This window comes from Mus pahari, chromosome 5 (assembly GCF_900095145.1).
Source record: "Mus pahari chromosome 5, PAHARI_EIJ_v1.1, whole genome shotgun sequence".
Taxonomy (NCBI): Eukaryota; Metazoa; Chordata; class Mammalia; order Rodentia; family Muridae; genus Mus; species Mus pahari.
The window spans coordinates 63,031,640-63,042,605 of NC_034594.1; the positions used below are offsets into that span (position 1 = coordinate 63,031,640).

A 10,966-nucleotide genomic window follows, 5' to 3' on the forward strand; every position below is an offset into this window, starting at 1 on the left:
AAAAAACAAAAAACAAACAAACAAAACAGAAACCAGACATTGCTTCCTTACATGACTTCATAAAGGCTCCTTGGGGACTAGAGCCAGCAAGGGGACCTTGCTTAAATCCAAACAATAGTTTAATGATCCTCTTTTGCTCCTAGTAGATGTACAGGTCCGTAAAAATAGATATGGGGGGAAAGGTAGATATTTTAAGAGAAACACTTTAGGTGGAATGAATTAAACCAGTATTTTCAATCAATGAGTTCAAGAGTGAATACACTCTGTTAACAGTTCCTGGGAACCCCCTGCAGGTGCACGAGGGAGGCCATGACTTCTACAGCTTGGGTCAAAGTAAGATTGACTAGTCAGGATGGAAAGTCCCTAGTGAGAGATTAGGGGGAGGCCCTATGTGACTATGGTGTCTCCTTTGATCTTGTTGTTTGCTTTATCCTCTAATTCATTTAGGTAGGAACTAAACAAGCTCAACACTTGAGCTGTTCCTGCCTAAGAGCCTCTAAATAATTAAGCAAATTTTATAGGCAAGATGAGGCAAGGTTGGAATCCCAGCACATGGAATGCAGAAGCGGAAGGATCAGGAGTTCAAGTTTAGCCTTGGCTATGTAGGGTGTCCAGGCTAGCTTGGGCTAAAGTGAGACATATCTCAGAAGTAAGATTAATGCTGGGGATGATAAAACAAATTTAAGCAACTGTCATTTGACTGTTTGAATGAATAATCAGATCTTATACTCACTCAAATCTTCTCTTTCAGCAGAGAACACAGAACTCGCATCATTCCCCAGCTTACCCTAGTGTAAGTAATGACTCCTAGCCACAATCCCTGAAAGGGCCCAGCCGTGTTGTTGGTGCATTGTCTATGACTTGGTTGCCTGTTCCTTAAACAGGGACCTCACTCTCAGTTTAGGTATGCTGCTGTGGGTGAAGTGCCGTCATTACCAGGCCTATCCCACAACCAAGGCAGGAGGAGCCACACTGGGAGATTGGGTCAGAAACATCCTACTACAGGGCCAACATGGGTTTTCGTATCCTCATTTACCCTCGAGATGTGAGATAGAGTTCTAGATCACTGGGGTCCCTGGGACAGAACCTGACATGGCAGTGGGCCTGACTGGCTTTGGATGAAGGGTAAGAGCAAATACAGAAGGAGACAGCATCTGCAAAGGGCAGTGTATGGAAAGAAAACATCCTAGCATGTATCCAGTGTGCAGGTAAAACTCAGGAGGCCAGGCCTCCTGTGCAAGTTCTAGGTTGGACCTCTCCTTGTACTGCAGAAAGTTGCCTTCAGAGTGAATGGGTTTTCACAAAAACCCTGGGGCCAGTCTGAAGAGAGCCATTGGGAGGGGGCACAGCTGATCAGAAGCAAAACCATCACACTGAGCAAATCACTGTTTTTCCTGTGTCAGCTCGGCTGGTATTTGGGCATTGGCAAACCATCCTAATACCTAAGGCCCTGTCCGTTCTCTGCTCGCCTGTATCCTTGTACTTTGTGGATCTTGCTAGAACAAAGAAATGTTTTAAATAAGCTTAAAAGTTAGTGTTCAGAGGACAAAGATTTGGGTGCGTTTGGGAAGTGAGAGGTTAGAAGCAGGATAGGCTTGTCGTGTATGGAGCATGTTATAAATGGTAGAGACAAAGAAAAGATCAGGGTACAGTAGGAACATGGCCCAGAGTTTAGTAGGATGGGTTTGAGCTACATCCAGGAAGGAGACATGGCTGAGCATTAAAACACAAGGAGCTGAGGAATGATGAGACACCATGAAGCTAAGGGCAAGGACACAAGTGGAAACTGCAGCAGGAGAGTGACTCTGATCATCTGGACAGACTGAAGCTAAGGATGGAAACCTGGGGAATTCCATCCTTTGCATCTGGAGGAGGAGAAGGACCTGGGAAGGAAAGTGGTCCAGCAGTCAGGTGATACAGCAAACCACCAAGAATGATGCAGAAGGACCGGCTTCTCCTGAAGGCAGAGCTGGCCCTGGGCACAGAACGGTTGGCCCTATCGCCTTGGCTACTTCTCTTCTCCCACTCACTCACCCAGTGGTGGTCCAGTCTTCAAGCCACGCTCATGTTTGTCCCTTAGACGATCACAGGAAAATAGAAAATTTCCCAACAGCCCATGGACTACTTAGAGGTGTTTCTTCCCCTCGTTTACACCACTTCTTCCTTCTCTTCCTCTCTTCTTTCCCTGATAGTCTTGAGATAGGGTCTCATGTAGACCAAAATAACCTCAAACTCACTATGTAGCCAAGGGTCCTGTCTCGACTTTCCTACTATGTGCCACCATACCTGAATTGTGTTTTTTCTGTGTTCCTATAGAGCCACCTCTCATTTCTCAAACTGTCACCATTCTCCTTGAAGTTGGGACCAGGAATGCATGTGTTCCTCTACACATTCTGTGCACATGTTATTCTGATTCTTCCTGGTTCCTGTGGTAACAGTGGTCATAGGAAAACCCCAGCAACATACCAAGGGAGGTTGTGAGGAACTCATTTGAATACCTTTCTGAATGGCAGGAAACAAAACCCACTAATCAAGCATCATAGGTGTTAGAGCCGTCCCATGAGACCAGAGTAGGGCAGGGAACTAATAGACCATCCTAGGCCCTCTCAGCTATTTACATTTTTTGTCTCTCTCTGTGTATGTATGTTGTGTTTCATTGTTGTTGTTGTTACAAGGCGTCAAGCTGTCTTCAAAACCATGATTGTACTGCCTTAATCTCCTCAATGGGGTGCCTTAATCCACGTACCTACCCCATTGAGGTCTTCTGACTTTTCCAGATGTTTAAGCAGTATATAACATTGAGCCTTAATTTTGGTCATAGTCCACTTTTGCTGTCCCTTGAACACACATGCATTTGTATACCATCCAGTGGATATGTATTGGTCTTTTTATAATTGCTCTATAAGGCCAATTGGTTTTGATAAATAAATCTTACCCTATAGCAACAAAGAACAAATAATGTCAAAATTTAGCTTTTCTAGATGGAAACTAACTTTGACTCCAGGCACTCTGTGTTAGTCTTGGCAAGATGTTCAAACCTCTGTTGACTTGAGGGATTTTTTTCCCTTTCATTGAACAAAGTATCTTTTATGCCCGCAGAGAGCAATGAGTTAACCAGTGCATGCTCATGCTCTCCTTACTTTCTCTGTTCTCATACCCCAGGAAGCCACAGTGGGTGGTCTAACTATAATTACCACAACCTAGAATACACATCTGAAGAGGTTCTTTTCTCAGATGATTCTTGTCTTAGGGTTTTATTGCTGTGAAGAGTCACCATGACTAAAGCAACTCTTATAAAGGAAAACATTTAACTGGGGCTGCCTTACAGTTTCAGAAGATCAGTCCATTATCATCACAGTGGGAAGCATGACAGCATCCAGGCAGACATGGTGCTGGAGAAGAAGTTGAGAGTTCTGCATCTTGATGTGCAGGCAGCAGAAGAAGCTTATGTGTCAGACTGGGTGTAGCTTGAGCATATATAACCTCAAAGCCCATATTCACAGTAAAACCCCACCTCCAACAAGGCCACACCCACTCTAACAAGGTCACATTTCCTAATAATGCTACTCCCTATGAGCCAAGCATTCAATGGAGAGCTATATCTATTCAAACCCCTACAATTCTAGATTATATCAAGTTCACGAATAAACTAACCATGCCAAAAATCTCTGGGCCTTCTAGACAAAAATCTCTACAGATTCTTTCTTCAATTCATGGTATGCTCACTGCTTAATTTACAGGATGTGGTATTCTCTTAGTTTATCCCATTCAATTAAATTCCTAGTACATCTCCCTTAGATGAGTCAATATCATCATTGTTATAGAGGCAAGTGAACTAAATATTTTATTTCAGAAACTCCTTTTATCTACATGCTAGGAACATTAATCAGATTATGTAAAATCTTGTTTTATGGCTAGTTGTCTTAGTTAGGGTTTTATTGCTGTGAAGATATACCATGACCAGGGCAACTCTTATAAAAAAAATTTTTTTCCCACTGGGTCTGGCTTACAGTTCAGAGGTCTAGTCCATTATCATCATGGCAGGAAGCATAGCAGCATGCTGGCTGACATGATAGCTGGGAATTTTACAACTGTATTAGAAGACAGCAGAAAGTGAATGTAAACCTCTAGGCCTGGTTTGAACTACCTAGAACTCACGGTCTGCCTCCTAGTGATGGACTTCCTCCAACAAAGCCATACGGGTCTCAACAAGGCCACGCCTCCTAATAGCGCCAATCCCTGTGGTCCTATGGTGGCCATTTCTATTCAAACCAGCACCGTAGGATTCTGTGTCAGGGTCTTTGGTTTCACAGGGAAGATGGAGTCTGCTTGACTCATGCCTCCCTTCTCCCAGACTGAAGACCAGGAAGGCTTGTTTGCAAATTGTTCAATGTTTTTCCTAAATCTACCAGGCAGAAGCATCAATTTCCTTGTAGATTCATGCAAAGGCCACCTTGTGGAGGATTGCCACATGGTGGCTTTGAGAGTCTCACCATTTCCCAATGATGAAGATGTTCTATTTTCTAGAATCAGAACTCAGATGAATGTGAGGTGTGCCGGGTCGGAGGGACACTCTTCTGCTGTGATACTTGTTCCAGAGCCTTCCATGAAGAGTGTCATATCCCAACAGTGGAAGCTGAGATGTGAGTGGGATGGGATCCCTTCTCTGTCTCCTAGATACCCATGCCTTGTCATATGCATCATCCTTGTGGAGTGGTAGCATGGGTCTTGAGGTGGGAAATACAAGGACGCTTAACAGATACCAAACAGGAAGACCCAGAGAGCTGTCTCAAGATGCTGTCAGCAAAAGGTTAATGTTCTCTGTGTTTGGGAGCCAACTCTCCTGATATAAGGGCTGGGTCCTTTCCCTACACACCACTACTGCCTTTTCTCAAAGTTGTACACCAAAACCTCTTGTCTAAAAGATTGGGGGTAGAATACACTACTTTCGTTTTCTATGTACTTATGAAAAAAAATAAGCATGACTGACTATTTCCCACATTTTACCACATTGCAATGGACCCTTGGAAGTTCAAGATTCCAAGATTTTTTTTGAAGACCATTTTACTGTGCTCAGACTTGATAGCCTAGTCTCCTTGTGCTTCCAGCAACCTCTGTCAGGAAATGAGGGCCCACCACTCATTACAAAGCCCACTTTCCAAGGACCACCTCCTGCCATGACACTGACAGGGGGCTGGCAACTTAAGATTCTAAGTGGGGTCCTTCCGTGTCAGGAACCCTTGCCTCAGATGAGACTGTCAACCATTCCCAAAAGCATAATGGCAGGCATAGGAACAGTGGCTGTTTTCAACGGCCGTGTCCCCTGCTCATGTCATGTCCAACCTTTCAGAACACCATGGAGTTGCATCTTCTGTAGGATGCAGTCCTTAGGAAGTCAACCGAGCCTTCCAGAATCTGAGATACTACAGAGGGAGATGGTGCCCCAGGAGCAGTTGGTGAGTCACTGTGAACTCAATATTTTCCCCTTTTCCCTGGATAAGGACAGAAAGGCTTGGAGCCAGAAGAATGGCATCCACAGAGAGCAGGCTCTCCCAAGCTTCACTCCATCATAGTGCAGTCACAGCTTAACCTCTCAGTATAAAAACTCGGCCATACAAGTTTATAACCAAGGGGCACTCATGTTGGGCAGATTTGCAGACGGGTTTGAGTGGTGCCTTCCCTCGGGTACATGTATAGACTCTGCCTTTCTAAGTCACTTTGACTGAATCCCTTTTTCTTGCAGAAGTGTGAGTATGTTCTCTTGAGAGTCTATTGCTGTTCTGAGAGCTGCTTTTTTTCCAAGATGCCATATTATTATTATGTAAGTAACGGTAGTGAACCCCTGGTCCCTGGCTTCCATGATGTCTCATGACTGAGAGGGCCATTTGTGGGGTTATGATCTTAATCCCCAAGGGGCGCAGGCTCTGTTGTTTCTGTGGACTTTCTAGGACCCCATGGAAGGTAAATGCTGAGCCGTGGCATTCACTCTCCTGTGGCTATTTCCCTCACCAGTTTAGAGAGATGACTGTGGGTGTGCAAGAGCCTATGTGGTTGGACATAATCAAGAAAAAGCTGAGTGACCAGGCTTACTGCCAAGTCGAAGACTTTGTGCAAGACATGAGGCTCATCTTCCGGAATCACAGAATCACGTTCAAGGTCAGCACCCCTCTGTGCCTGCATCTCATCTTCAGGGTTACTCTGCACCTATTTTCTGCATGCTGGAAAGTTTAGTGTCATACATCTTCCTATAATAAGGATCAATAAAAAAGAGATCTGGAAGCGCCAGACACAGTGGTACAAGCCTGGGATGGTAGCATTCAAAAGGCTGATGGAGGAAGAATGTCTTGTGTTCAAAGCCTGCCTGGTATGAGACTTTATCTCAAAAAAGAAAAAGAGATCTGGAAGTGAATTTTCTTTTTGGTTTAAGATCTAGAATGTGTTTCACTAACAGGAAGGTTACCAGAACAAGAGAACTAAATTCTTCCCTGGTCTACAAAGCAATGGGGCCACAAAGAGGAAAATTAAGCCGCCGCTGCCACCACCACCACCACCACCACCACCCCCAACAAGAATAATTTAAAAAAAAATGTATGTCAAAGTTGGGCATGGTGGCACAGGATTTTAATCCCAGCATACGGGAGGCAGATGTAGGCAGATTTCTGAGTCTGAGGCTAGCCCAGTCTATAGAGCAAGTTCAAGGATATTCAGGACTACATAGAGAAATCCTGTCTGGAAAAAAACTCTCTCTCTCTCTCTCTCTCTCTCTCTCTCTCTCTCTCTCTCTCTCTCTCTCTCTGTGTGTGTGTGTGTGTGTGTGTGTGTGTGTGCGTGTGTGTGTGTTTGGGAGAAGACACAGTGTGTGTGCATGTGAGTGTAAATGCCTGTGGAGTCCAGAGGCATCAGTACAGTGGATTTAATTGGGTCTTTAGCAAGAGTACTATATGCTCTTAATCACTGCTCCATCTCTCTAGATCCTAGCTTAAATCTTTATGTGTGTGTGTATGGATGGATGTGATGTGTATGTACTCATGAGTGTGTGCATGTTTATGTGAGAGTTCACATGTGTGATTTATAATATTCATGAGAATCAAGGTAGAGGGTAACCATGTGTGTCGTTTTTTTTTTTTTTTTTCCATCTTAGCTTCCTTGAGACAAGGCAACGGTCGACCACAGTGGAGTGCATGTAGCTTTCCACAGGTTTAGGGGATCTGAACTCAGGTCCTCTCATTCGTGTGGCAAACACTGACCCACTGAGCCATCTCCCCAGCCTGACATTGCTTCTTACTCCCGGTAGGCAGGATTCCTAGAAATACCAAACTCTAAGGTCCATGCACCATGAATGAACCATGCACCTAATGGAGTCCCTCAGAGAACAGAAGTACCAAGAGGGAGGATGTTTCTGTCATGGATAATGAGCACCATCATTCTTATCTGCAGTATGGTTTTTGTTTTTGTTTTTTTCTAGGACCCTAAGTTTGGCGAAATGGGACTTAGTCTGGAGTCCAAGTTTGAGAAGAGTTTCAAGGAAGTGTTTGCTATTCAGGAAACAAATGAAAAGAGTTGACTGAAATCAAAGACATGGCTGGTGTCCTGGCACCGTCTGCACACCTGGCCATGTCTGGCCCACCTGCAGCAGCTATGAGTGTTCTTTACAGACTATCATTTCCAGATGAATACTCTTGGTCATATGGAAACTGGTGCAGCTGGGAGTTACACCTCCTGGCCTGGGGGTCCATCCCCCTTTCTCCCCATGAAATTAAAAGTATGGTGCATTGCTGCTCTCTGCTCTTCAAGGGTCTAGGCTGGAGCCTGTCTCCAGCTGCCTTTGATCCACCACCACTCCAACCCCCTCTCCCCACATATATGTTGCTTTCCTTGTCTCCTACTCTCCTGAGAGCAATCCACAATAAACCATAAGCTTCCAAGACTTCAAACCATGTGATGGCTCATTCCTGTAGTCTCAGTCCTTGAGAGGCTGAGGCAGGAGGATAGCTGCAAATGCAATGCCAGCCTGGGCTACACAGTGACTCTCAGCTACCCTGGCTTATAAAGGTCTCGATTCTGGAAAAAAAACAAACCACTCACCAAGTAAGACAGAAAAAGACTCTCAACTGAGGACCTGTGTCTAGAAGACTCACTGTAAGATAACGTCCTAGAGGCAAAGCCTCAGGGTGGGGTTCTCAGAGGTAGGTCACTGTCCAACCAAAGGTTCTCAGGTGTTAAACCAGCACTGGGGCCAAATTTTAACCTGTAGAAAGGCATTGCAGACTATGTGAGCTACACACAAAGTGGCATATTTGACACAAAGTGGCATATTTGATAGTGGATGGAGAAAAGGTCACTGCAAGAAAGATGGGGTCTGGTGCCACTTGCTGCATTGCCGTAATAGATGGATGTGAGTTACTTAGATCTAGCAATCCCAAGTGAACATGAGGAAAGAGTCACTCATACAGCCATAAGTCAAACAGTAGTGAAAGCATGTGCTGGGCCCTTGGGTTCACAAAGACAGAACCCCAGAGAAGACTGCATTCTAGGTTCAGGAAGTGTCCTGTACCAATGTCAGGGTCCTGAGACTCAGAGTGGGGCTGTGTGTGAAGACTTTGAACCTGTATCCCTGAACCTATTTGTCTATGAGAGAATCCCTTTACTCGTTCTTGGAAGAGCCATCTGGGTCCCCCATCTAGCTTGAATAAAGACTTCACAGGGGCCTCCCAGCATGGCTCAGAAGACAAACCAAGGTTTGGGATGGAAGCCATGTGAAAGGTGCCTCACATTAAAGGAGTGACAAGCCCAGCCTACAGGAGAGGCATGGAGATTGTGTTTGGGTTTAGATACTAGATAAAGAAAGCTAGAAAAATGACACTGGGTGACAGAGTTACCAATAGTTTAAATTTTTAAAAATTGATTCTTGGTGAATTTCCCATCATGCACTACAATTCCCACTCATCTTCCAGTCCCTTCCTATCCCCCTCCACCATGGCAACCTCCCTCCCCCAAAGAAAGCAAAACAATGAAAAAGAGAAACGACAACAACAACCATCTTGCCATGTAAGCTGCAGTGTGTCACATTGTGTCACACAGTATACACATTATCCAAACAGCTCTTCTTTCAAATGTTCGTTGCAATGAGTCATTGGTTTGATTCGAAGCCCCTGGCTCTGCTCCACCATCAATACTGGATCCTCCCCAGGATGCATCTCAGATATTCTGTTGTTGCCTTGTGTCATGGAGATCCTGCAGCTTTGAAAGAGCAGCACTGGTCCATTCATATGCTCCAGCAATTCATAGCTGGGGTAGATGATGGGGTGGTCAAAGCCCTGTATCTGGGCCTGGGTGGTACCTGAGTTGGCTATCCTGGCACCCATGAGTTATCAATATTAAGTGTTCTTCTGTGCTGTAGAAGCTAATCAATCTGGTGGTGGCCAAGAGCCATCGGTCCAGGCTGTCCCTGGGCAGCTCCTGTTTGTTCCTCCTATTTTCAGCACACATTGATGAAGGGTTGCTTCACTATTGGAACCATGATCACAGACTCAGGGTTACAAATCTAACTGAAGTAGTGAGATGACTCAACTCTCTAGTGCTGGAGAATGGTCCATGAGATGACCGTGCTCCTCAGGGTCACTCAGAGACATGAAATTAATGAGGTGATCAGGAGCTGGGGTCATGAGCATCCTGGATCAGCTCAGCACTGGCTGCTCTCTGAAGGATGGAGCAATGGTGAGACCATCTCTCAGTTCCTATTTCCATAGTAACAATAGAAAAATTAGGTTCCAGATAACCAGAATCACTCAACTGTCACAGCCAGACTAAGTGATTTCTGTAGAGAGAGAGGTGGAGACCTAATGCTGCTGAAGGCAGGACAACAGGGCAACCTCTAAAGATACTACTGCTTTATGCATATCATCAAAAGAGTGGTGGGAAAAGAGGGCACATGGTGGAAGTCAGCTATCCTATTAAAAGCCAAAGGTAGAGGGAGGGCTGTAACCAGAATCCCTTAGAAAGTAAAGACTACTTAACAAGTGTCTAAACCAAAAACCAGATCTGATGCTATCCCTCCATCTCCTTCAGCAAAGCAAAGGAATTCTCAGGCTTCTTAGAACATGTCCTGCATCATTCCTGTCAGTAAGGCTGCTACTAACTCCAGCAGAATGTGTAGAACAGCCCTGTGTTTGCCACAGGTGTGTATTCCTATGAGCAGGAAAGCCCAGGGGTGTGTGCTTCTGAGCTGTGTCTCTCTTCCAAAAGGCGTTCTTCATGGCTATGCTGATCAGTAAGGGCCATGCCACCCTCTGAGTGGGTAGAAAGCTCAGGGGGCTTTGTCTGGATCCTCTCAGGCCTCCAGAATCAAGCTGGCTGTGGGAGTGAGCAGGTCTTGTACACTACTGTTTGGTGAGGAATAAAGAAGCGTGGCTTAACTGTTGGTGAAGAAGTTCCTGCCTACAAACAGTTACTCAGGCAGTAAATTTGGAAGCAAAAAAAAAAAAAAAAAAAAAAAAAAAAAAAAAAAAAAAAAAAAAAATCCATACAACCTGAGACTTCTAACAAAAGAAAGAATTCAGACAGGATTTGGGAGAGATATCAAAAGTTGGGAGGCAGCTAGCCCAGAATTAACTTCCTGCTTCCCTTTGTTTGAATTTGGGAGCAAACACAGTCCTGCTTAGGGCAGGAAAAAACAAAACAAAACAAAACAAAACTTTGGCAGGAGGCTTTGTGGTGAGTATAGTCATAAAAAAAAAAAAAAAACAAAAAAAAAACACACAGATCAACCAGGGTCTGGAGAGTGAAGAGCAAATCTCCAAAAAATGAAAGTCGGGGGCTTGTCTGATGCTCAGGTGAACAGAATTCCGTCTGAACTGAAAGCCGAGCATCGCCTTTCCTACAGAGATTGCTTGCAGTCTCAGCCATTACAATCACGTGTACCCTCTGCTGCAGCACAGCCTAACTTCTGGCTCAAGCAGGAGTCGGT

General features: G+C 44.8%; 1 protein-coding gene across 3 annotated transcripts in view; it reads left to right on the top strand.

The window, feature by feature from the left end:
• Positions 1-7,930, top strand: part of LOC110321913 (nuclear body protein SP140-like protein) — a 41,288-nt gene extending 33,358 nt beyond the window's left edge. For 2 of the 3 annotated variants that reach the window (XM_029539369.1, XM_029539371.1), the window contains exons 14-19: positions 752-793; positions 4,528-4,643; positions 5,351-5,456; positions 5,744-5,821; positions 6,013-6,156; positions 7,466-7,930. In XM_029539369.1, coding sequence (XP_029395229.1) covers positions 752-793; positions 4,528-4,643; positions 5,351-5,456; positions 5,744-5,821; positions 6,013-6,156; positions 7,466-7,564 — 585 coding nt within the window. In that variant the 3' untranslated portion in view covers positions 7,565-7,930. The remainder of the gene's footprint in view (positions 1-751; positions 794-4,527; positions 4,644-5,350; positions 5,457-5,743; positions 5,822-6,012; positions 6,157-7,465) is intronic. The other variant, XM_029539370.1, reaches the window with a different exon arrangement.
• Positions 7,931-10,966: the final 3,036 nt, after the last annotated feature.